We start from the raw sequence: 27,799 nt of genomic DNA on the forward strand, positions 1-27,799 counted from the left end.
GCAACTTTTCTGAAGGTTACTGATGGGAAATGGTCCAGCCAACAGGAACACATAATTTAAGAGTAACTATCAAGACAATACAGCTTTTCGAATTTATCATTTTAGTGAAATTTGGTCATAATGCTATTCTTGAACTGAATTTCTTGCAGGCATCACAAGCTGTCACAGACTGTGGAAGGTCAGAGCTACCGGACTGACGAAACTATTCCAACAAGCAAATTCCGATCTGCATGTTGCTGCAGAAGACAACATTATCTAGCCATCATCAATGAGATGAGTTCCAGTCTTCAATTGAGATGCTCAGTTAAAACTCTGAAGCTCTTATCACTTGCAAAAAAGTGGCTCATAAAAGAAATGCCAGCGAATGATCATGACCACTGTAGGAGGTCAAGGAGAACTCTTGGTCACTGCCAAGAACATCTACAACTCATCCCTAAAGGTATGTGCTAAGGACAGGAAGGGCAACTTAGTGCCTTTGACAAAGGATCAGGCTCTGCTATGACAAAAGACAAAGAAGGAAGGAAGCTACTATTGAAATGTCAATAGGATCTGGCCTGACCGAGAAACATCATCGGAGAGTGACAGCCGTTCTGCATCAACCTTCGGATGTTTTCAAATCTGGAGTGAAGAAAAGACAGACCAAGCAGCCAATAATAAAACTCCATATCAACACTAGGGATCATCCACCAATTAGCAAGCGATCATATAGGATGTTACTGAGTGAACAACAGAAAATCCAAGAGGAAGTAGAGAAGATGCTGCAAAATGACATCACCACATCTAAGCCAACTGACAACAATGTTGAAGTGTGTTCAGACAGCAGGTCTCCACCTAAATATGGACTATCAGACCAATTGTGTGATTGGATTGAAGAATTCTTAGATAACAGAACGCAGCATGTCATTCTCAATGGAGAGAAGTCTTCCGAAGTAAGAGTGATTTCAGGTGTGCCACAGGGGAGTGTCGTAGGATTGTTGCTATTCACATTATACATAAATTACCTTGTGGATGACATTGGAACTTCACTGAGGCTTTTTGCGGATGAAGCTGTGGTATATCAAGAGGTTGTAACAATGGAAAATTGTACTGAAATGCAGGAGGATCTGCAGCGAATTGACGGTGCAGGGAATGGCAATTGAATCTCAGTGTGGACAAGTGTAATGTGCTGCGAATACATAGAAAGAAAGATTCCTTATCATTTAGCTACAATATAGCAGGTCAGCAACTGGAAGCAGCTAATTTCATAAATTATCTGGGAGTAGGCATTAGGAGTGATTTAAAATGGAATGATCATATAAAGTTGATCGTCGGTAAAGCAGATGCCAGACAGATTCACTGGAAGAATCCTAAGGAAATGCAATCCAAAAACAAAGGAAGTACGTTCAGTACACTTGTTCGCCCACTACTTGAATACTGCTCACCAGTCTGCGATCCATACCAGATAGGGTTGATAGAAGAGATAGAGAAGATCCAATGGAGAGCAGCGTGCTTCGTTACAGGATCATTTAGTAATCGCGAAAGTATTACGGAGACGACAGATAAACTCCAGTGAAAGATTTTGCAGGAGAGACGCTTAGTAACTCAGTACGGGCTTTTGCTCCCTCCTATGTATATCTCGTGAAGAGACCATGAGGATAAAATCAGAGAGATTAGAGTCCACACAGAGGCATACCGACAATCCTTTCCACAAACAATACGAGACTGCAATAGAAGGGAGAACCGATAGAGGTACTCAAGGTACCCTCCGCCACACACCGTCAGGTGGCTTGCAGAGTATGGATGTACATGTAGATATAGAAATCCGAATCAGTGCCTCTTCACTGTCCAAGAAAGGAAAGTCATGGAGCACCTAGTGAATAGCAATGGAATCCATCCAGACCCTGAGAAAATGACAGCAGATTTTTCTGACCCCTTGACATATGTGCAATGTCCGTTGCCGTAACTTGCTGACAGATGCCACATTTTCCAGGAATGAGGTGTGAGAAGTATCTTACTTTGTTCTCAAGAAGGTGCCAATATCTCCTCCAGTGCTAGCATTGTATAACAAGAATGCTGAGACTGAACTTCATTCTGACGCAAGTAATTTAGGAACATGGGCAGTTCTAGTAAAAATTCAGGAAGGTGCTGAAGAGGTGATAGCTTATGCTTCTGGAGTATTTTCCAAACCAGAGATTAAAAAAAAAACCAAGTGTCTTGCAGTTGTTTGGACCATCAACAAGTTCTAGCCATATTTATTTGGCAAATCACTCACTTTTTGTGACAGACCACCGTTCTCTCTGGGGAGCTCACTAGCCTAAAGGATCCATCAGGTCATCTGGGGTGATGGGCATTGACCCTTCAGGTGTACACTGTCACAGTGGTATATAAAAGAGGTTGCAAACACAATGGTAGTGACAGTCTTTCAATGAATCCTTTGGTGGAACACAGCAGTGTGGATGAAATCAGTCATCACTGCATTAAATGATTTTGCTGCTGAACAGAGGAAAGGTCCAGCATTGCTGGAAACCAAAGAAGCCTTGCAAGAGAAGGGAGAGACAAAAGGATAATAATGGAGCAATGCATAAGACGAGCTATGATTAAAAGCAGCAGAAATCATTGGTCATCATCCCAGCTCACCTATGGCCAGCTATCCTGAAGTTTTTCCATCACACTCCAACACCTGGTCACCTGGGGTTCGTGAATGCCCTATACAGAATCAGGTGCAGGTATTTATTGATCTGTAAACACTATGAGAGCCACTGTAAGGAATTCCACTGACGGAAGCACGTGCCATAGCTACCTATGGGGTATTTGGTACCAATCCAACCTGAAGCAACACCATTCCAACAAATTTGAAATGACCTTTTGGGGAGGTTTCTGAAGTCAGCAAATGGGAATTTATGGATAATAATGTGCACTGAATACCTCACCTCTATGCTGTCTCTAAAGCTGTGCCAACTGACCAAGTTCCAGAAATTCCAAAGTTCATTCTAGAAGACATCATTTTGAAGTACAGAGCATCCTGTCTGATTATCTCTGATTGTGATCAGATTTTCCTGTCAAGGCTAGCATCAGAGCTAATTCCACCTTGTGACATTATCACAGAGTGGTAATTACCTACCATCCACAGATGAAAGGCATCACAGAACATTTTAATAAGATGCTGGCAAATATGGACCTGATGTACACTGATGTCGAACAGACAGATTGAGATACAATACTACCTGTCATTAGATTCACATACAACACTGCGAAGCAGGCCTCCACACCATTTTTTCCTGCTCCGAGACCTAAACAACAACAGATCTACTGTTTTTGTTTCAGCTGGATGCTACTCAGGATGACCATGGAAACACTTCAACACCTAGCCTGAAGAAACAAGATAGCTGGCTTGTAGGACCCAGGATGGTGAAGGACTAAGAGTGCTATACAATGCAAAGCACTGACCAGTGAGACACAGTCCAAGTAACTTTGTTACTTTTAGGCTGTGTGGAGAATGGGACTACTGCAAAAGTAACTAAAGCACTACTTTTGGCTACATTATATCCTTTGTCACTCAAATGTTGCATATGAAATCAAGGATTAAGACCCTTCATCAAAAAAACCACAGAAGTCATACACAATCTCCATATGACACCCTAAAATAGTCAAGAGGTGCATAATTAGACGAGAGGTGCATAACTGATGATGGGAGGCTGAAGGAAACTGAAGATCAATTTGACAATTGCCAAAGTTCGATGGGAAAAGCTACCTTCAGTTCTCAGCACAGTTAAGAGGATAAAAAAAATACAACCAAATGAAGGATCTGGCAGCACCACCATACAGAGGACCACTGACAAGGTCGAGATCCAGGCTGCTGTAATCAGAACTTCTGAAACATTGGCTTGCTGTTTCTCCAGGACTGAGAGCAATGCTGCAAGCTGTGGGACAGGTCACAAGTTCAAATGTGTTGTCCCCCATATAGTATTTGTTATTTAGTATTGATCATTTCTGGGATGTTCTTGAAATATATTATGTTTGTATATTCTGGAATATTCAATGTCTGTATAAACATCTGCACACACTGTACAGGAGTTCAGTTCTGTTCTGGCTGTATGGTTGTGTGAGTAATAAACTTGCTTGTGGTACTAAGCACTGTACTTCACTGATGCCTCCAGATTTGGACCTCATTGTGGTTTCAACATGAGGATATTGAAAAGGAAGTATTATAAGTTAACCATGAAGTGACAGAACCAGTGGATGAGTGATTTAGGGTAGACTGTAATATAATAATTTGGAACATGTTAGCCACTTTAAAATAAAGTTGTTCTAGAAATACCAGAAAAAGGTCCTTAGCCACAGTATACAAATGTGTGTAATATGACAAATCCCTGTTGATTGCAATTATTCAATTCTAGTAATAAACTAAATTACTCTTTCTTGTGTAAAATAAGTATGATCATGCTGTACACAATAAATATGCATGTTGCATGACTATCTGCAATTTTTTTATGAACTTCAAGATGTACATTGAAATCTTCACATACACTGCTGCTCGACACCAAGCTCCCCACCTGAAGCTTTGTCCCTCCCAAACCATAGAGGCTTTTTTTTTTTTCCTTTCTTTTCCTGCTGTGCAATGTAGAACAAATGGCATCATGATGATGCATAGGACAATTGTGATTCAGGAGCTTATCTGTGTTAATCGTGTATATTAAATGTAATGTATATGTAATGTCATTCCAAATGCGTTTTGGATGTTGGTAGGGTTAAGGAAAGGTACTCTGCGACTGGAAGTTGTGAAAATAACTTCCAGTAAAGATCCCATGCATATTATTTGTCAACAGCCCATATGCTATCCATGAAATTCCACTTTGTGATAAAAAAAATTGCTGTGTGGATTGCAATATTCAGTAGACAAATACTGTGCCACTATTTTCTGCATAGTATACTTTCCAATTATTATAGTGAAATCATTCACAAGTCTATGGTCGAGAGGGGGGAGGGGAGTTAACTGCCGAAAAATTATTAATGCTTCAGTTCAATAAGATGGCATTGTACAACATACAGTGAAATTTTCACTCATCTATTTTTATTTCCGAGGTTAACTAAAGACAATTACAGTGTACTCCCAATTATTCGTGTGCTGATTACCTGGTTGGGAGACATTTGTGCAACTAAAAAAAGGCACGTGTGTCATGCACATGGGAACTGATATCATGGTTTGCTGGCTGCTAGGGGCAGTGGCAGATGTTAACCAAATTAGCAGTGGAAGACGACTTGCCTGAGTGCATGCACCCATCAGCCACTGCCGCTATTACCTGTCCACAAGACATTGTCGTCAATAAATACTTGAAAATATCTTAATTATTTGTGTTTTTCAATTATTCATACATCATCTCCTCCCCCGTGCTCTGAATTACTGGGAGAATGCTTTGTTATCAAGAAAACTCCCACATGTTGCAAGAAAATACCCTATTTACAATTTCACCACTGACATGACATGAACATTTGTGGGACTCTGAGAACCAGTGGAAATGCTTGCAGCCAGATTTGGAGCTGCCTGGAGATAATTTACAATTATTACTGTAATAACATTATATTCATTCCAAAATAAGAAAGGCCTGTGATTGTAAAACGAATAGAATAATGTATGTCACCACTAAATATTTGCTGCTGCAGATCATAATCTACATTTGTTTATCATGTACTCCACATTTTCTGGAAAACACACTCCATTGTGTTGTATGTTTGCAACATCTTATCTTAAATGTAACAATTGCTTTCTCTGAGCTACAGCACCTTACTGATACCTTCACTGTAATACAAACCAGTGTAAATTCATAGTTAGTCATGTTATTTGTCCTAGAATACTAGGAAATGTGAAAGTAAACTGTACTTGCATGTACTTTTTAAGAGCATTGTTTACTTTTGCTGGATAAAAAGAAAAACATTAACAAACAATCACAGGAAATGAGCATAGAAATTTACCTATCAGTAAAGTGACAAAGAACAACTACTTGACTACTTATTTCTTCAGATCAATCCTAGGATTGTTTTTAAGAATATTAAAGAAATACCTGAGTGATTTTATTAATTCACTTTCAAGTCATTTGTTGAGTATTTCTGTCGTCATATCATTTTGTGTGAAGTTATTCTAGGAGCACTCTCAACATATAACCTTGAGCAATTGGTTAGAAAACCAACTCAAGATGGGAACATATTAGATTTCTTGGTGACAAACAGACTTGATCGTTTTGAGGAAGTTAATCTAGAAGAAGGTATTAGCGACTATAATGTCGTCATTGTTTCTATGTCAGTGGAAGATGCAAAAACACCAAAGAAACAGCGTGGAGTTTTCTTGTTTGGGAAAGCAAATAAAAGTGTCATTAATGAATATCTTCATAGTCAGCTGCAAGCATTCACGACGGGACACAAAGATACTGAGTATCTTTGGTCAGAATTTTATGGTACTGTTCACCATGTGCTAGAGAAGTATGTGCCTAGCAAAAATATAGGGGTGGGAAAGGATCCACATTGGTACAACAAACATATTAGGAAGTCGCTGAGAAAGCAGAGAATTTTGCACAGTCATTTTAAATGTAATCACTGCCCCGCTGACAAACAGAAATTATGTGAAATGAAAGCAGCTGTCAGGAGGATGAGAGATTCTTTTAACGAATTTGAAAGCAATATTTTATCTGCAGATTCTAAAAATAACCCCAAAAAATTTTGGTCTGAACGCTACAAATAATTCAATACCTTATCTTGCTGACAGTATGGGTAATGTAATTGATGATGATGAACAGAAGGCCAAAACTCTAAGCCTAGCTTTCAAAAACTCGTTTACGGTAGAGAGTATTGTTTATATGTATTGGACCCTTACCAGTTGGGTCTGATTCAAGAGACTGAGAAGGTCCAAAGAAGAGTGGCAAGATTCGTGACTGGTACATTTAGCCATCGCGAGAGCATTACAAATCTCATGGAAAGTTTGAAGTGGGACACACTTGCAGATAGACGGCACTCTAAACGGAAGGGGCTGCTCACTAAATTCCGAAATCCGATCTTTACCACCAACTTTCACATAGCGCAATGATCACCATTCAAAGATAAGGAAATTAGAGCTCGTACTGAGGTGTTCAGACAGTCATTTTTCCCTCGCGTGATCCGCAAGTGGAACAGAGGGAGGGGGGGGGGGGGGGGGGGGGGAATATGACTTTGGCACGAATTGTGCCCTTCGCCACACACTGCTTGGTGGCTAGTGGAGTATATATGTAGATGTAAATGTATGCCAGTAGATTAAGCTCCCCATTCTTCCAACAAATCCTTTGTACAGAATTCTTAATTAGCAAAGAAATTCATAATTTTGTTCTACATAGAGAACCATATTTTCACTGCATGTTTTGAAGAGGTTTGCAGTTATTGTGATTACTGAAAATTTATGGGACGCTTGTTGTTGGGATAACTTTTACCCTTTATGAAGCTTGGTACTTGTATTTTTGTTTATTTTGTACAATGCAGAGTAAATCATGAAAAATGGGGAAGCTGTTGGATGTTGCAATCTTTTGCAGATTTTTTTTCCTCTTCAGGTGCGTTTTGGTTCCTCCATTAACACAGCAACAAATCAAAATAATTTAACTTATGACTGCCCCCCCTCCCCCACGACAATGCTGTGCACACATGCACACACACTCATTCAAAATTAATTTAAATGCAATGATTAATAGAAGCTGAACAGAATAACAGAATGGGTAAGATGAGGAATCTTTTAAAAGGAAAAGTTCCTGCATGACCATCACTGATTTTGCTGAAATTTTGTAAGAAAATTTAGACATGTTCCCAATGAACACTGATTTACTTTCGCCAATTTAATCCTTGCAGAGGTGTAGTCAGTTGTTTGACGTCATCTGCAGCTAACAACAGTGCACCCACGAGTTTTCTGAAACTTCGAGACTAATATCTTCAGCAATATTTTGTTGAAAGAAACAAGAAGGCCGTCTTGTACAACTTTCTTTGCTCTCTTAAGCAAAATAATAAATATATATATATATATTTCCTGAGCAAATTTCATATGGATAATTTGACACTGAAGAAAAATGTGAAATTTAATGTTTTATATCCCTGGAATAATTACAGGATACACATGAAACTTTTCATGTTAGTAATTTACCAATACAAAGAATATAAAATATAAAAAATATAAAATTTCATTTTCCTACTTCCGTCCAATAGTTTACAAATTAAAGATAAAGCTAACAATTTTTATAAAAATTGCTATTTTTGGGCCACTTTTACAAGACAGAGTCTTCTGCAAACTCTTTACACCATTTTCATTAGATATACCATGTTCTAAGACAACCAAAAAACTATATTTGGTTTTTGTCTTGTGAGCATATAAACCCTTACAAAAAGGTGACTTTGGATGTGCATTGAAAATGGGCCCATATTCTGGTGGTACTCAAATTAAATCCAGCATTATCTTATTATGTTTTAGAATACGTAGCATCTTTTGTTTTTAGACATCTCTAGAGCATTCAGCTCTATAAAATTAGTTTATAAAAAATGAAATTGAACAAGGAACCCAATAAGAAGAATAGTTTTCTCTTTTTTTTGTGGCTCTAATAATTTTCAGTAATCACATTTGAAAAGTATAGTTTCTTGGATTCTGTCTTACCAAAACTTCTTCCCAAAAAACACTATCAGTGACATCATCTGGTTGGCAATATTGTTTTCCTCATGACATGCTACAGCAAATTAATGAAACACACAAAACTTTTAAGCAGCCTGAAGTAAATATAAGCTTAAAATCCTAAAAGAAACATCTTCTAACTTTGGCCTCTGACATTTATAGAAATGTATCATCAGCTTGGGATCCTGTGGAAAGAAATCCTTATAAGGCTTGGGAACCTGTGGTAAAGAAACCCAGCTATGGCTGCTGTTGCTCAGGTATTGGGCGTGGCCATAATGGCGATGGCAATAATGGTTTTCCCACTTTGAAAGGAACCAGCAGTGGTTGAGTCACCAAGGACCACAGCAAAACAGGTATACAATCTTTCATCAGCACGCTAATGTTCCAAATAAACTGCAAACTACACTAATACAAACTATACTATACCTTAAATCGAAATTAAACTAGCACATCAATAACATCACACAATGAAAGAAATGCTAGTAATTCTCTATAACATGAATACATTGCAAAAAATGTCAGGAAGATTGCTATGAGCTTCAAAATTTTCACAATGCTGTAACGGTGTAAAACCTGAAGGGTATTTATACAATTGGGCTGCTATTATGCAACAATTTTACTACCATGATCTTCATGGTACTACACAATTAAACTGTGAAGTTTATAACCAGTTTAATTCTATAGTTATAGCAGAAAGACAGACTGAAATGTGTCGTGATGAGCCATAACAAAAGACAGCCCTTTTTTAAGTTTTTCAAGTTATTCTTTACCTCATTCCCAGTCACCAAACCTTTCGATATTAATCTTCCCAAGTGAGTACCAAACAATTGTAGACTATAATAAAAATGTCAGACTTAATTTGAGTACCACCGGAATATGGGCCCTCTTTAATGCACTCCACCTTGTCAGTTTTTAGGGCCTTTATTTGCTCACACTGCAAAACCAAGTCTAGTTTTTGGGTGGTTTAGTACATAGTCTTTCTAATGAAACTGGTTTTAAAAAGTTTGTAGACAATTCTTTCTTGTAAAAGTGGGCCAAAAATAGCCATTTTTTGGTGTTTCTAGAAAAATCTTCAACTCTTCCCTCAATTTGTTAACAACTGGAAGAAGTAACAGAATGAAATTGTACAGTCTAAGAATTTGTATTGGTAAGTTGCTATGTGAAAAGTTTTCAGGTTTATCCCATAATTACTTCCAGAGACATAAAAAGCTAACCTTCACTTTTTAGTGTGTCTGCTTTTTTCGACCAACCTTCCTCAAAATCGTCCATACGAAAATCGCTCAGGAATTTTTTTAAATATAATTTCACTTAAGAGAGCGCAAAAAGTTGTACAAGATGGCTCAGTTTTGTTCCTTTCAGGAAAATATTGCTGGGAATATTACACCTCAAAGTTGCCAAAAACTCGTGGGTGCATTGTTGATGGTTGCAATATGTGGTCATACAAATGACTGTATCTCCAGATGTGTTGAAATAGTGATCATGAAACTTTATCAATGTTCATTGGGAACACGTGTGAATGTTCACAGAAAATTTCACCAAAATCCATGATGGGCATGCGGAACCTCCAGACCAGCAGCCGGCAACTGGCAGACCACAGTCCAGGTCCAGGTCCAGACTGCGGCAGGTCAAAAACGGACACAGCAAAAAAAAATTTTGAAATTATAAATTGCATACTCAAATTATTTGAAAAATATTTTTCTGCAGATAACAATTTGAGCGCTATCCTTCTAATTTTTTCTCTTAGTGTAAAATTAGCTGCTGAATAATTATAATTCTTAATGTTTAGTTATAGGTAGATTAAATACATGGTTGCTATGCTATGCACCACAGGGGAGAGCACTGAAGAGTGGGGGCAGAAGGGAGCAAGCTGGCCGGATGATGCATTATATTATGTCGGTCCATGTAAAAGCTCTGTACATTCAAATGCAACACGAGAATTTTATTACAATAAACAAAGAAATGTTATAAAGAGATTTCAGACTCTGGCAACCTCTGAAACCTCTATTAAATCGGAGAAGGGGTGTTCATTTAAACACCATTTTCCGTGCTCTTAGATCGAACGACAGATTTAAGCTTTATGAGACTTTGGGTGAGTTCAGCCGGCAGTGGCAATCTTTGACAATGAAGTGCCTCCTCTGCAGTGCAGCTCCTTTGGTGTGGGGCAGTGTACACTTTGACACAGAAGTAGCTCCTTTGTGGTGGGTGTATCAGCATGTCTTGTTTGCTGGCCACTACAAAGCAAACAATTTTTATCACCACTTCGACAGTAGTTGTTGTGATCTCATACAGAGCATTTCATTGTTATCGAGGCTTATAACATTTTCTTTGGATTATATGGATCCTAAAAAAGCATGAAATTAATAGTGAAAATAGGAAGTTTTTGATTGAGTGGACTGAACAATATTGTTTTACGCTACCTTATAGGTTTGGAGCTGTTCCAGTTTGTCTCGTGCAACAGAACTGTCACTCCTGTTAAAAGTGCAAATTTAAAGCAACACTGAAACAACTCATTAGCAGTTCCACAAAAATTTTCCTCTGGGTCGTGAAGTTCGCTAAGAAAAATTCCAGGCATATTTAGCATCTTAAAAACATCGCCTTCCTAATTTGCTTGATGAGCGAGCAAAGAAAACCTGCAGATGCAGCACTGGATGTGTGTTGGACACCTAATAAACACTAGAAGCCATTTTCACTGCCTGAGATAGTAAAAAAATGTATGTTAGAAGTGGCGATGACACTTTATGAAGAGGAGAAGGATGTTGTTGCCACAATTCAAGGTATTCCATTGTTGGCAATAAGTAATACAAGAAGAACCGAAATACTGGCTGCTGACAATAAAAGTAGTTTGCTCGAACTTCTGCAGGAGGCACCTTTCTAAGCCATAGCTCTACATGAATCATGTCGTATTGTTGACAAAGAACACATGTCCATTTTTGTGCGATTTTTGTACACTGAAAGTAAAGAATTTAGGGAAGTGTGGCTAACAATATTGCCACTGAAAGGTAAGACTTGCAGAGAAGATTTATTCAAGACTTTTGATGACTTTATGACAAAAGCCAACAATGATTATGGTAAAATGCTCTTTCAACTGACAGGGTCCCAGCAGTAATCAGCAGAGAACAATGGCTAGTAAATAGAATCAAAGATGAGGTTGCTGGACTTCTATCTTACCTGTGCATATTTCACCAGGCAGCCCTTGTGGAAAACTTAGTGTGGCCGAAAGAAGTAATGGACAGATTGATCAAGTTGATTAACTTCATGAGGTCTTATTATGCTCTTCAACACAGACAGTTAAAGAGTTTCTTTCCGAGTGCGATTCAGCGTATTCTGACTTATTACAGTGCAGAAATGTTTGTTGGCTAAGTAAAGGTCAAGTGATTGAACATTCTCAGCAAATAAGAGAAGAAGTAACGTCTTTCTTAGAAAACTTGGATTCACAAGAAGCAAAAAACCATGGAGTTGCTAGCAAACCAATGCAGTATGCTAGTTGTGGTTTTCTTGAAAGACATTCTGAAACATTTAAATGCACTCAATACCCAGCTACAAGGAAATGGGAAATTACTACGTGATCTGATAAAAAGTGTGTCTTCTTTCTGTCACAAGCAGGATATCTTTGAAAAAGACATTGCAAGTCAAGAACTGCTTCACTTTCCAACAATTTTTAATATAAAAGTAATTCTGAAATAGACATTTCAATATTCCCAAATTTTATGTCAGATCTTAAGAATGGATTTTCAGCAATATTGAAGACTTTTGAGAGATAGAGAAGCTGTCGAGGTTCTTTAAATTGCTGTTTGAAGTTTCACCAGCAGCAAAATGGGCGGAATTGGCTGCACAATTGTTCTGCCTTTCAAAGCCTTCACTCCAAATGAAATTAACAGACTTGCAGGAAGACGTTTTCTTGCAAATATATAAAACTGCACCTAACAAAGAATTTTAGAATTAACATTTCCCAGAAAAATATAAGAACTGCAAAAAATTAGCCATATACATGGTTACTATGTTTGGCTCCACATATATTTGTGAAATTTTATTTTCAAAAATGATTTTTTTGAATAACAGGTATTGCTCAAGATTAATGCCCCCCACTTTGAAGACATTATTCGCGTAAGTTGTGCGTCACGTGAACCTAACTTTAAGAAAATTGTTTAAGACTGCAAATACACTGAAGAGCTAAAGAAACTGGTACACTTGCCTAATATCGTGGAGGAGCCCTGCGAGCACACACAAGTGCTGTAACACGACATGGTATGAACTCAACTAAAGTCTGAAGTAGTGCCGGAGGGAACTGACACCATGAATCCTGCAGGGCTGTCCACAAAAATCTATAAGAATAGAAGAGGGTGGATATCTCTTCTGAACAGGTGTAGATCTCTTCTGAACAGGTGTAGATCTCTTCTGAAAAGCATGTTTCAAAGCATCCCAGATATGTTCAATAATGTTCTTTTCTGGGGAGTTTGGTAGCCATCAGAAGTGTGTTCCTAGAGCCACTCTGTAGTAATTCGGGGCACGTGGACTGTTGTATTGTCCTGCTGGAATTGCCCAAGTCAGTCAGGATGCACAATGGACATGAACGGATACAGGTGATCTGACAGGCTGTTTTAAGTACGTGTCACCTGTCAGAGTAGTATCCAGACATATCGGGGGTCCCATGTCACTCCAACTGCACTCGTCACACACCATTATGGAGCCTCCACCGGCTTGAACAGTCCCCTGCTGACGTGCAGGATCCATCGTGTCAAGAGGTTGTCTCCATACCCGTACGCATCCACCCGTTTGATACAATTTGAAATGAGACTTGTCCGACCAGGCAACATGTTTCCAGTCATCAACAGTCCAATGTCAGTGTTGACGGGCCCAGGCGAGGCATAAAGCTTTGTGTCGTGCAGTCATCAAGTGTACATAGCCTTTGGCTTAAAAAGTCCATATCCATGAAGTTTCATTGAATGGTTCGCATGCTGACACTTGTCGATGGCCCAGCATTGAAATATGCAGCAATTTGTGGAAGGATTGCACTTCTGTCACATTGAACGATTCTCTTCAGTCGTCATCGATCCTGTTCTTACAGGATCTTTTTCTGGCCTCAGCGATGCAAGAGATTAGATGTTTTACTGGATTCCTGATATTCATGGTACACTCATGAAATGGTTGTATGGGAAAATCCTCACTTCATCACTACCTCGGAGATGCTGTGTCCTATCACATAACACCACATTCAAACTCACTTAAATTTTGGTAGCTTGCCATTGCAGCAACAGACCTAACAACTTGCGCCAGACACTTGTTGTCTTATATAGGCGTTGCTGATCACAGCGCCGCATTCTGTTTACATATATCTGTATTTGAATATGCATGCCTATACCAGTTTCTTTGGCGCTTTAGCGCAAAATTTCTCCCATTGACTTTTAAATACAAATATGCCTATATATTGTAATTCATATTTTTGTGAGTAAAAATTAAAATAAAAAATTACTAAGGAATATTATGATTTTTTATGGGCCTTGATAAAAAGTTTCCTGACCCCATCTAAAATTACTTCCTGAACCCTGCTTTTGGCATGGAATGAGCCTAGAGATAGTTGCTATGTTCATATAAGGATGTGAGACCTGCAATGGCACACAACAGACACTTTCAAATTGTTGTGTTGGAGGCAACTCCTTAAGAGTTCTACAGAGGGCAAACAGAACAAACAGATTAGTATTACAGCAAAAATAAAATCAGATTGCTCCTTGGAAGATCTGATACTGAAACAATAACTGATCTACTTTGAGCACATTATGAGAAGACATATGTTAATGCTGGGGGAGAATCAAAGGTGCAAGAAGAGGGTGGGAGAGGATGTGATGTATTGATGGCATCACAGAAGTAATGGACTCCAAACTGGAATGCCTGCAGGAGAAAGAGCAAGACAAAAGAAATTGGCGTGTTTTAGTTCATAGGATTACAAAGAGTTTGAACAAATGACACAATCTTTGCACCATTATAATAAGCACAATAAAAGAGATAGGAGTAACCAGCGATACTCAACATCTACAACTGATACTACATTAAACAAAACACAGATAGATTTAAAATTATGTAATCAATTTAAAATTTTTCCTCACTCTGAAGCATAAATCTGATTTGGAATAACTACGTATCATTTGAAAATGGATGTTCTCACATTTTAAAATGGCACAACTTGAGTTCTGATGGAGTTTCAATTAGTAGAAACACGTTTAGTGCACAACAGCTTCAACTGTGAGAAAGACGGCAATATAAGCACAAGATTTTATGATATTCATGGGCTGAATAACGTGAAATTGGCAAATATAGTGAAGTATGCATTTTTTCGTCATTTCAACACGTTACCTCCACTGTGAAAGCCTGTTTGAGGTTGAACAAATAATATGATAAGATGATCTGTGCAACAGTGAAAGCACAAGTCGACTATGTTTACTGGCGGAGAATACTACACCAATTAAGGAGTCTTTTGAGCCAAAAGAAATCAACCTGGAGACAAACAGAGAACTTCAACACAAAGAACATAAGTATTGTGTGCGCTGAGGGATTGATGTTCCAACCACACTGACTACAACTGAAGCAGACTCTTAGCATGACTACAAAGAAAGTAACAGTTTCCTGCCAAGTGCAAATTTGAGCTATGGGGGAACTTTAAACATAATAAGAAAGTTTCTTTTAAGGCCTGCATGATCCCCATCCAACTGTCGAGCACAAAAATAACTCCTTGAAAATGGACAAGTTTTGTAAAAACACACACACCCACAAATGAAAACATGGTTATGAATGCAGCATAGCTCACACTGGTGCAAGAATGGCTCCTTCCTCAAATTGATCAAGATTTACATAACACAATTTTCTAACATCAAATTAGCCAGGATGTGCTAAGCAATTTCATAATGAATCTCTGTCTGTGTGACCAATAGGACAGGTCACATACAGAGTGCATTCCATAAGTAATGAGACCATTTTTTTTCTGACGCAACGGTACACCACAGCGTGTTGTAACCGGCTCGGCTAAGTGGAGGGGGGTGTTAGTTCAAAACGCTCTTTGTCTCATTCGGCTGCAAGCTGTCAGAGTCAGGACGTGCATTTCTGTCAACCATGTTTTCAGTTTATGTAACACAGCACAATGGATCATTCTGTAGAGCAAATGGTACGCTAGCAAATTTTGCGTTAAATTTGGGAAGTCTGCCACCAAAACGTTTCCATTATTCAGCATGCCCTTGGGACCGATTGCTTGTCCAAATCACAAGTTTTCCGATGACACAAGTCATTCATGGAGGGCCGAGAGGAGATCACCTACGAACCTCGCAGTGGACGGTCATCAACCGCACGAGTTGATGAAAATGTGACGCGTGTGCGCGATTGTTTGAACTCTGACAGACGGCTGAGCCTTCAATTGAAAGCACAAACTCTAAACATGTCAAAAACAACTGTTTTCCACATTATGACCGAAGATTTGAACACGAGAAAGGTGGATGCCAAACTTGTCCCAAAAGTGTTGACTGATGAACACAAGCACACACGAATGCTTCGGTGCTGATAAATGTTGGAAAATGATCCTCATTTTTTAAACTCAGTTATCACTGGTGATGAGTTGTGGATTTTTGAGTACGACCCTGAGACAAAAAGGTAGAGTTCCGAGTGGCACATTCATTGTCGCCCGTCCCAAGAAGGCACGCATGAACAAGTCCAGGATCAAAACCACGCTCATTGTCTTCTTTTTGATATCAGAGGCATTGTCCACCACGAATTCATACCTACCGGGACTACAATGAACTCTGCTTTCTACTTGAAAGTGCTCAAAAGACTGAAAAGGAAGGTCTCGCACTGCCAAAACGACATCAAGGCCACGTGGAAAGTTCACCACGACAATGCGCCAAGTCGCAGCGCCTTCATTGTCACTGTCAATGACTTCCTGGCCAGGACCAAGACCCCTTTGGTTCCCCAGCCTCCCTACAGTTCTGACCTGGCTCCTGCTGACTTTTTTTCCTCGGTTAAAAGGAATCATGGAAGGAAAACATTGGGACAAGATTGAAAGCATCCAAGCGCATGTTACATCAGCTCTAAAGGACATTCCGGAAAAGGCATCGAAACACCGTCCCCAGAAGTGCATCGACACAAGCGGGTGCTATTTTGAAATTTTTTTATTATTTGTACGAATATATTCAATAAATGATTTTTTATGAATTTGGTCACATTACCTATGGAACCAACCTTGTATACAGACACTGCACTTTTGTTATGACTGAAGACATCAAGATGTATCTACAGATTTATTTCTTGTGCACATTCATAGACGAAGTTGTTTCAGTGTGACATGAATTAAGCTGTTAAATGAAAATCTATGAAGACGTTTATCAGCAGCTCGTTTTGTATTATCACAAAATAGGGAAGATAGTGTGACAGACATGATACGTGAATTGGATTGGCAATCATTAAAACAATGGCATTTTTCGTGCGACGGGATCTTCTCACGAAATTTCAATCACCAGTTTTCTCCTCTGATTGCAAAAACATTCTGTTGGCACCCACCTACATAGGGCGAAATGATCATCACAATAAAATAAGAGAAATCAGGGCTCGCAAAGTAAAATTTAAGTGCTCATGTTTCCCGCGTGCTGTTCGAGAGTGAAACGTTAGAGAGACAGCTTGTAGGTGGTTCACTGAACCCTCTGCCAGGCACTTTATTGTAAATAGCAGAGTAATCACATAGTGAAGTTACATGTAAGTTACATTATCCTGTACTGAGAACATTAAACACCAGTTGTGAAAGGTGTGACGTATTTACCGCAACAAGTTTCAGAACAACATTACCCTTATCAAGTGCTATAAAACAAGCACACAAATCAATACATTGCAGTACTACAAATACTGACAACCATCTGAATATCTATACTAAGCTGTAATATGACATACCTTAAAGTTTCAATGCCATTAGGCAATGTCAGGAGTAAAAAGCTGGCAGCACACATGCACTGTCGAACAGGGAACTCCCTTAAATATCTCATGTTGCCACATTATACTCTCATAAGGCTCAGCTGTAAACTGCTGGCAGCTACCTTCACCTACCAAAGATTCTACTATCCTGAAATGCATATATCACAGCCCCCAATGACGCTACTGTCTACCACAAACTCTTTGAATGTTACATGTAAAGTCCTGGCAAATCCCAAACACCAATATTGCACATCCTTATGAAATGATCAACAGGAAACATTAAAACCTAATGCCACTAAGTAGAATAAATTGGTGGCTGCTTCTCAAGGAGGACATCACTAAATGTCACTTTGACACTTGTCTTCTTATTTAGTACACTGACATGCCTTCTCTTAAAGCGCAAAAAATCTCAACTTCCTCTAAATCTGACGACTACCACCCTTTTTTTTCAAAGTGCTGTCTGTGAGGCTATCCAACAAATGCTGCTTAATGAGTCCAAGTGGCAGGGATAAAACACAGAGTACAAAATGTTATTTGTAACTTGTGCAGAAATTGGACTGCAGTTATACAGAGTGAAAGGACTAAGGATATGAAAGGGAAAATTTGATAAAGGAATGAGACTGGGTTGTGCTCTATAGCTCTACATTATTCCACCTGTACATTGATGAAGCAGCACAGGAGATCAAGGAGAAATTCTGAAGGGGAATTAAAGTTCAGAGAGACGATGTTTGCCAATGACACTGTAATTCTGTCAGATGGCGAAGTGCTGCTGAAAGGAATTGATAGTGTCTTGAAAACATGTGATGATAAGAATATCTGACAAAAGTTAAACAAAGTTATGTAATTTTGTCAAATTATAATTGGTAATGCTGAGGAAATCAGATTAGAGAATAAGGCCTATAAGTAGTAGATGAGTTTTGTGATTTGGGCAGCAAAATAATGGGCGATGCCAGAAATAGAGGGGACACAACATGCAGACTGACAACAGCAAGAGAAGTATTTCTGCAAAAGAGAAATTTGTTAACATCTAGTACAAAATTAAGTGTGAGGAAGACTTTTTTGAAGTTATTTATCTAGAATATATGCAAGTGAAACACGGGAAAAAATTCTATCTGCTGACAACAAAATAGCTCAAATTTCTACATTCTTTGAAACAGATGTAGCTTAAATCACTTAATACACTCACCTCTTCCTTTCTTCTTAAATGATACACAAAAAATTTTCAGTTTCTGTACTGCAGTTGGAGAAGAGAACAGAAGCTTTTGAAATGTAATGCTAAAGATGAATGTTGAAGATTAGATGGGTGGATCGTGTAACTAAAGAAAAAGCACTGAATCAGGGGAAAAGGAACTCTACAAAAAGATGGGATAAACTGATAAAACCCATCCTGATGCATCAAGAAATTGTCAATTTGGTAAAAATCAGAAGGAAAGCAGATTCACATGAATATAGGTTGCAGTAACTATTCATAGATGAAGAGGCTTGCAGGGGATAGGCTGGTGTAGTGAGCTGCAACACCACCAACACCACCACCACTACCACCACCATGGTTAATAATGTTACACAGTGATCAAGAAAGTACTGTGAGTGAGAATGAGCAAGTAACTATTGAAAACAGAGGAGGAAGGGGAGGTTAATATGTACAAATTGCTTTCACTGTTCTCTCTCTCTCTCTCTCTCTCTCTCTCTCTCTCTCTCTCTCTCTCTGACAATAAACTTATACATGTTTGCAAACAATGAAGTGACAAAACTTCTACAGCAGCTCACAGGAAACATCACTTTTACAACATCATTGATGTGGTACAAACATACTCGACACTAATAATTATTCCTCAAAAGAGGACACAACTAAATGAAAATCGTTAGGAGCAGCAACAAATGGATTTAGATTTTAAAATTGAAACTACTGCAATATTTCATGACATTGCTGTACTAGAAATGAGCAAAAGTGTAGCTGATTTTTAAATACACTCTAGCTGTTGATGTACTGAATCTTACTGTGATAGTTTAGAATTAACTTTCAGATGCAAGTTACAACTTCCTCTGGTCAAAAGTAGGTCTGTCAAAATAACTCAAGCATTATGTACACCAACTTCTTACTGAATGCTGCAAATGTAGGTTGCGTCCTTTAAATAAGCTGATTTAATATTTTAGATAAGTGTATGGTGTAGTTTCCTTCACTACTCACAACTAAAGCAGCAATGTTTAATAATGACTCAGCCTATTAGAGACATATTTTTTATGAACACGTGTAGAACACACTCCGGCCCAAGATGCTGGAGTTGCCAGTCATGTGTGTGGGAGGTGTGCTTGCCTTTTTTTTGTGTTGATGTGTCTTCTTTACAGTTAGTAGCAATCTATCTTTTCCTACATTGTTGATATTCTTACCTGGAATTTCCACTGAAAAATAGCTTCAGTCAGAGAATGACATTACATTATGATAAACATATTTACAACATGTTGTCCCACGACATTTAAGTTTCCCAATGCTTTAACATGCTTTACAGTCAGTTTGAAGGGATCTTTAACTGACCATTGTTCCTACAGATTAGACAAATTCTTCAGAAAGCAACTCAAACCAAGACTTAGTGATTCTTACAAACTGTCCACAATTCCAGTTAATTTTAAGAATTCACTTTGTGTAATCTGTGCACTTTCTGGTGCTTGTGTGGATACAACAACTTCAAGGAAATAGACTTATGTACTGTAATATAATTCTAAATAGTTTAATGTTAGTTAACTGCAAAATATGTACCCAAAATCATATTTAACATTTACCCTTCATACAATTTCTCAACTGACTTGTTTTATATTTCGTTTTATGTTGTACAAAAAATTACAAACAGCCAAAATGTACAAAACACTACATGGGAAAAAATTCTATCTGCTGACAACAAAATACCTCAAATTTCTACATTCTTTGAAACAGATGTAGCTTAAATCACTTAATACACTCACCTCTTCCTTTCTCCTTAAATGATACACAAAAATTTTTCAGTTTCTGTACTGCAGTTGGAGGTAAAACATGAATGCAGACACCAGGACCAACCATAACAGTCATTATCAGTATATAGCCAATAACACATCCCGGAACAGTACGGCCGATAACAGTAAGAACCAAGAAACTTGCACACATCAAGCAACAAAACTGTAAAGAAGAAAGTACAAAAAAATATGTATTATCAAGAATGAAGAATTATATCATGGACAACAAATTCAGCTGTCATCTAACATCAGATCTACTAAGAAAAAGTGACACTCAAGATGAAAATAGAGTTTACCATGTACAGAAACTAAAAAGTGGGGAAGACCAAGAAGAACAAATTCCTCTCCCCCACCCCCCTTTCTTCTTGCAGATACAAATTATTCAGTTTCTATGTTCAGAATAACCTTGTTCGGGTAGTTTTCAAGCATTTCATGCTAATTATTCATTGTTCTTGGAATTCCAGAAAATTCACTTGGCACAGCTTCAAAACAACTTTTTCCCCCTCTAAATACAGCTACGATTCTTCTCTGGTGATAATAGATTTCAACAAAATGATCCTTCTAATAACTGCAGCAACTCTTTATGTTTTTGCTCATTCAACCTTTTCTTAAAAGAGTCTCTACAAACTGAAGGAACGAAGATTAGACATGCCCTCTCCAAACAAACCATCCCATCATTTGACCAGAGCAATAAAGGGAATTCGGGGAGAACATAAATCCAGATGGCTGGATGTGGATTTGTTCCATCATCTTCCTGAATGATGAGTCCTCCAGTACGTTAATTGCTGCACCACCTTGCTTGGTGCAAGATTTGTACCCTATAGGCACAAGCAATGGTCGTACTGGTATCATCACACTTAATTATGATGAAATTGTCCACCCCAATAGCAGAGTGGTCAGGATGACGGAGTGCCGTTCTATGGGTCCAGCTTCGATTCCTGGCTGGGCCAGAGACTTTCTCTGCTCAGGGACTCAGTGTTGTGTTGTCTTCATCATCATTTCATCCCCATCCAGCACGCAGGTTGCCCAGTGTTGCGTTGAATGTAATAAGACCTGCACCAAGGCGGCCAGACCTGCCCCGCAAGGGACCTCCTGGCCAATGACACCAAACGCTCATTTCCATTTCCATTATGAAGAAACTGCCACACAAAATCTGTAGCATTATTCAACTGTACTGAAGTTAACGTCTGTGACAGTCACGCCTGAAAGACCACGAGGGCTTAGTCTGCATAGTCCAGAAAATTTCTGGAACCACCTGAACAGAACAAGCTACAGCAGCATTACCACACAGTTACAGCAGCTTTCTGAAGTGTCTTATGTTTATTATATTAAATGAGAAAGCCATTTCATGCTGCTCCCCTTATGTCACCATCATTTAAGAAACAAAAATCTAAGTTGTTTTATAATACATTAATATTATTCCTCTGCTTGAAACATGTAGCCCCTGCTTTTAAAAAGCCATCTTTTCTGTGGAGACCTTTTATTTTCAACAATTCATCTACCAGATCAATGTTCTCTTGGTCTTAAGTAAAGTACAGTTATATAGCCTATAAAGAAAAGAAGAAGGGGGGGGGGGGGGGGGGGAGAAGAAATATCTGTCACCAAGATACAAGGCTAGCCAAATGTTGCACCCCAAGAAATAGTAGTAATACAAACAGCAATACATTACTTGATATATTTTATCATTCAACGAGTTCCTGTAATTTCATAAGTATTCTACACGAAAATATGCTGTACACAGCTAACAATTTAAATGTCAAATTGAACACAAAACTAACTGAATTATTAGTAAAATGAGAAATTTGTTGAAATTAAAGTAGGCAGCAACATTGCTAGAGGAGGGACTAAGTAAGATAAATGAACATCGGAAGTGTAGGAACAAATAGGAAGGAAGGAAAGATGATGAATTATCAGTCATCAATTAAAACCAAGGAAAGCAAGTGAACAGCACTAGTTAAAGATGCAGTACAAAATATTTTATCTTACCATGCCTGGCTGGTCATCTCTCATATTTTTTAACCAGATGTAGTAGTCTCGCAACATAGACTGAGCTTGGCTCAGGTAGTGACTTATCTCTGGAACAGTTAATGCTCTGAAAAAAATTTATATATAGAATAAATAAAAAGATGGATGTGTTATCACCAATTATTGATTTGTGTACCATTACCTGAAAGATTTTATCTCCTGATAGGCAAAACCACAGACAAGAGCATACCCAGGATATGAGCTTGGGGAGGGGGGATTCATAGTAATTTTGCTATGAATCATTATTTGAGATTTCACAACAAACGGCTCTATAGTGCACTTTCTACTAGTCAGTATCCATTACATCTCCTGGTTTTCTTAGAACTGATTAATCTGTCAGCCTGGCAGGGCAGGATATAAGTATAGTTTGTGAAAATTCTCCTCACTCTCTTTTATAGTATGGAGGTGTAGCTGCCCTCCCCTGCCCCTAACTGAGTATGCTCTTAACTACACGAGGTACACTTGTAAATGTAAACTGTCTGCCACCTTCAATGCGTTTATAGACATATCAACTAGCCGCTACAAAGTCATTTGTAAATTCTGTAAGCCTTAAATAAGATAGTGCACCACTTTTAAAGTTTTCAATTGTTTGATAATATATGACAAAGCTGAGATGAGAGGAAAAAAAACACCCCCTCTCCCCCCCCCCCCGAACACACACACACACACACACACACACACACACAAAAAACATCAACCTGAGGAACACTACAATGTTTCTGAACTAACTACATCAGACAATATCACAGTGGAATATTATCCATAAAACAAAACGCAAAAATCACTTTGCTAATTTTTAAATGTATCATATAACACGAGTTGCATAACATTTTATATACAAGTGTCTGATGGTGGTGGTGGTTAGTGTTTAACGTCCCGTCGACAACGAGGTCATTAGAGACGGATACAAGTGTCTGAAGTGACCTTATAAACAGAACTATCCTCTTCGAGTAAAAATGCAAACATCACTGTCACTTACATTCTTGCCCACTCTTCCTTTTCTTGTGCTATTCACATCCATCAGACGTCACTTTACAATAAATATTTTCTCAATACCACTGCCTTATTTTCATACAAGCACTGTTTATTCCATTTACATTCCTGCTGTTGAATTCCTAAATAATGATTTCTAAAATATTCATAATACATCCACTGTGGGAATGAAACTAACATTAACCATTATTATTATTATTATTATTATTATTATTATTATTATTATTATTATTCTCTATTCCACTTTTTAAGGCAAAAGCTAGCATCCTGAATTTATTTAGCTGCGACTATCTTTGTAGCTTGTAGCTTTACGAATCAAAAAATTTCTGATTCACGACAACACTACAACGGCCTTTGTTCTGATGGGCACGGAATGTAACGGCGGAATATAACTTAACTGTTACATAAATTAGGAAATAAATAACGGGGATTTGAGAATCTTTTTAAAGATTTAATGGTGCTGAATATTCATCATGAGAAGGACTTAGTGGACCAAAAAATTATCGTTCTCGTCGGTGAACATTATGTTTATTTACTTACACTTGTGAGCCACTGCTATGAAAAACAACAAATGATCAATAAATGAATGCGGGGGAGTGGTTGTTATTTAATGATGTTCGAAAATAAATAAATAAGAAGAGCGTTTCGATCACTTGAAATTTCATTCGAAATATACAGCGCAACGTTCTATCAAAACATTATAATATCCACAGTGAGCAACGTACCTACCAAGAAAAACACAAATATTTCGTAAATATTTAGTAATACAAGCAGTCAGCACAATTTTCAAAACTTTACCTTGTTTGCATGGGTGGCACTTGCAAAGTGCGTCTCGTCTTTTCCGACAAGGATTCTGATATTTCTGGCCAACATTTCTGTGCCCACACGTCGTAAAGAATTGCTGTAAGGGCAAGAGTGAACAAAAGGCCATAAAAACGCCACTGGAAATTGACAACCAACCTGTGTACAATAACCACAACAATAAAAATACACACTTTTGTTTTAAGCGCACGATTGACTAAAAGTTACTGACATCACCTTACCAAAATAAAATGTTGACCACTACGACACAAAACACACTGATCACTGGATTTTCCCATATTAAAACGCTCTGAACTTTCATGACATACGGTTCAAAGCGCCAAAGAGTTCTTTCCAAATCTGGATCATCGTCAACAACAGCAACAGATGCCTCAGCTTGAGTTCCAGTTCCTGTTTTCCAGCTTCTCATTCGCGAAAACCAATCTGTAACTCTTTTCCGAAGATCCATTTTGTTCCTCGTTCACGAATTCCAAGTGAAAACAGGCCGTACTTCTCCTCGGTTCACTATCTTCTGACGTACTCCTGTCACAGAACAGATGCGGAGGAACATGTAACAAAATGTATTTTCGCCAATCACATTTTACGCACTATTTTCATCGATAAATGGACAAATGAGCTCGGGTGTGCGAAGCGCAGGTTGGCCAATTGCTGAGAACGAATGGGATCCGCCATGCAGGTGCACAAGTGAACGTCCAGCACACGTTTTTAGCAGCAAGTAATTTAACCCTAATGTCAGTCAACATTTTAGATTTTATGAGAGGAATTCCTTACACTGAACAGGTGAGGTTAGTGTAATGTGAGAATGTTTAGAACGGAATGGATAGTTTGTTGCACGCTGCAAGGTTGGCTACGCTCGCTCCCTACTGTCAGGCCTTACGACGAAACGCGAAAGACTACTTTTAATAGGAGCAGTAGACCCTATGTTAATTACACACCAGTCAATAGCAGTACATAATACGCATTAATCTCTTATCGACAACATAAAATATAAGTCTCATTATAGGTCTTTCTATAACTTGATATAGCTGTGTAACATGCACCTCCCCGCACACAAATTAAATTTGCCGCCACTTGTGTAATGTGGCACTGAATTCCGATAAGCTAACTTACTTCATCACTTTCCTTGAAAGGACAGCTGGGGTCAGGCGCGGATTCAAAGGGTGGGGGGAGGTCATGATTCCCGACCCCCCTCCCGCCCCTCCCCCGCCCCAGAGAACATTTTACTAAGAGAGTTTACATTCTTAGAAATATCAGTTTGAAAGTTGCTCAGTCAGCTTTCGGAAAATTACCATGAAAACTGAGAAGAGTTAAAGAAAACTCCAATTGTGTTTAACACAGGATACTGTTCAGTTGCACCGCTGAAACTCTTGCTTTCTGGCCGTCTGCGGAGAATATTCCAGCCAAGAAAAGGCTCCCATTTTGACCGTTCGTGCCGACAACAACAAACACACCTACGTTTGAACCGGCAAAACATACGAATTTGGATAAGGGAAGAACTGAAAGGGAAAAACAGAAAAAAATCAGTGTACCCGGTTCAGATCCACGCTGTAGATTGTTTACGAAAATCTCGGCATAAAATCAAAACAAGTGTTGCGTATTAATACGTAATTTAATGATGAATGTCTTTCATGAACCGTTTACACACAGTAGTAGTATAATGGTTACACAATACATAAATCACAAGCCCGGATTTTCACTGGCTTACCCGATGGACCAGCCTCGTAATTTCGCTCGGTATTGCAGTTTTTAGGTTTTTAACATTCTATTCACCACTAATTTTTCTCTGACTTGCCTTTCCTACAATTCAGAGCATATTTACGAATCATACGAAACGACATCTTTCATTAATTTTTTTTTTTTTTTCAATTTAATGCCGATTTTCTGTTATATCCTGGGAAATATTTTTTTATTGACTCAGTTTGGGTCCCAGCAGTTCCCCGCAAGCTCTTCGCAATGACTTCAGCATCAAAGTCCTAACTAAACGCCTTTACACACTACAGTAGTTTCTAGCTTTACTGTACACAAAGTTGATTCATAGCAATCAGGCGCGTGCGCTTGCCATGGTATCGTGATGTAATAGCAAAAACAAATACTGCACGACACACACAAACTGATATGGTCGATCCGCTGTGGACTCAATCATTGCTTACGCATTATTAATCTGGAAGTTATTGGCGAGTCAACTGTGACTGAACTTCGTGGCACAAGAAAGTTCCACGAGCGTATAATCGTCTTCATGTCAACAACCGATTTTCACGAATGGAGGAGGAAACAGGTGAAGTAAAGAGCATTCCTTCCCCCCTCCCACTCCGCCCGTTTACGCACTGACAGCCATAGTCGGGAAAACCTGTGTTCACAACAGTGGTGCTAAGAATTCGATTACATGCTTCAGGATTCCCCCCCGTGACCCATGGAGCTTGCCGTTGGTGGGGAGTTTATCGTGCCTCAGCGACACAGATAGCCGTGCCGGCCGGAGTGGCCGTGCGGTTCTAGGCGCTACAGTCTGGAACCGAGAGACCGCTACGGTCGCAGGTTCGAATCCTGCCTCGGGCATGGATGTGTGTGATGTCCTTAGGTTAGTTAGGTTTAAGTAGTTCTAAGTTCTAGGGGACTGATGACCGCAGATGTTAAGTCCCATAGTGCTCAGAGCCATTTGAACCCGAAGACACTGGTAGGTTTCACACTGATTATGTAATGGTAAGGCAGAGATTTAGGAATCAGGTTTTGAATTGTAAGACATTTCCAGGGGCAGATGTGGACTCTGACCACAATTTATTGGTTATGAAGTGTAGATTGAAACTGAAGAAATTGCAAAAAGGTAGAAATTTAAAAGATTGGACCTGGATAAACTGAAAGAACCAGAGGTTGTAGAGAGTTTCAGAGAGAGCGTTAGGAAACGATTAACAAGAACAATGGAAAGAAATACAGTAGAAGAAGAATGGATAGCTTTGAGAGATGAAATAGCGAAGGCAGCAGAGGATCAAATAGATAAAAAGACGAGGGCTATTACAAATCCTTGGGTGACGTAGGAGACACTGAATGTAATTGACGAAAAATAAAGCTGACAAGAAGGAATACAAATGACTCAAAAACGAGATCAACAGAAAGAGCAAAATGGCTAAGCATGGATGGCTAGAGAACAAATGTAAGGATGTAGAAACATGTATCGCTAGGGGTAAGATAGATACTGCCGACAGGAAATTAAAGAGACCTTAGGAGAAAAGAGAACCACCTTTATGACTATCAAGAGCTCGGATGGAAAACCAGTAATCAGCATGGAAGGGGAAGCAGAAAGGTGGAAGAGGTGTGTAGAGGGCCTATACAAGGGCGTTGTACTTGGGGGCAATATTATGGAAATGGAAGAGAACATAGATGAAAATGATACGG

The 27,799-nt window shown here is 38.7% G+C and overlaps 1 protein-coding gene across 1 annotated transcript in view; it reads right to left on the reverse strand.

Moving 5' to 3' along the window:
- LOC124606957 (reticulophagy regulator 3-like) overlaps positions 1 to 25,014 on the reverse strand; it is a 31,122-nt gene extending 6,108 nt beyond the window's left edge. The window contains exons 1-4 of the mRNA XM_047139095.1: positions 24,634 to 25,014; positions 24,389 to 24,550; positions 22,559 to 22,664; positions 20,546 to 20,735 (exon numbers count right to left, since the gene is read on the reverse strand). Coding sequence (XP_046995051.1) covers positions 20,546 to 20,735; positions 22,559 to 22,664; positions 24,389 to 24,550; positions 24,634 to 24,860 — 685 coding nt within the window. The 5' untranslated portion in view covers positions 24,861 to 25,014. The remainder of the gene's footprint in view (positions 1 to 20,545; positions 20,736 to 22,558; positions 22,665 to 24,388; positions 24,551 to 24,633) is intronic.
- Positions 25,015 to 27,799: the final 2,785 nt, after the last annotated feature.

The sequence above is a fragment of the Schistocerca americana genome, chromosome 3 (genome assembly GCF_021461395.2).
Source record: "Schistocerca americana isolate TAMUIC-IGC-003095 chromosome 3, iqSchAmer2.1, whole genome shotgun sequence".
NCBI lineage: Eukaryota > Metazoa > Arthropoda > Insecta > Orthoptera > Acrididae > Schistocerca > Schistocerca americana.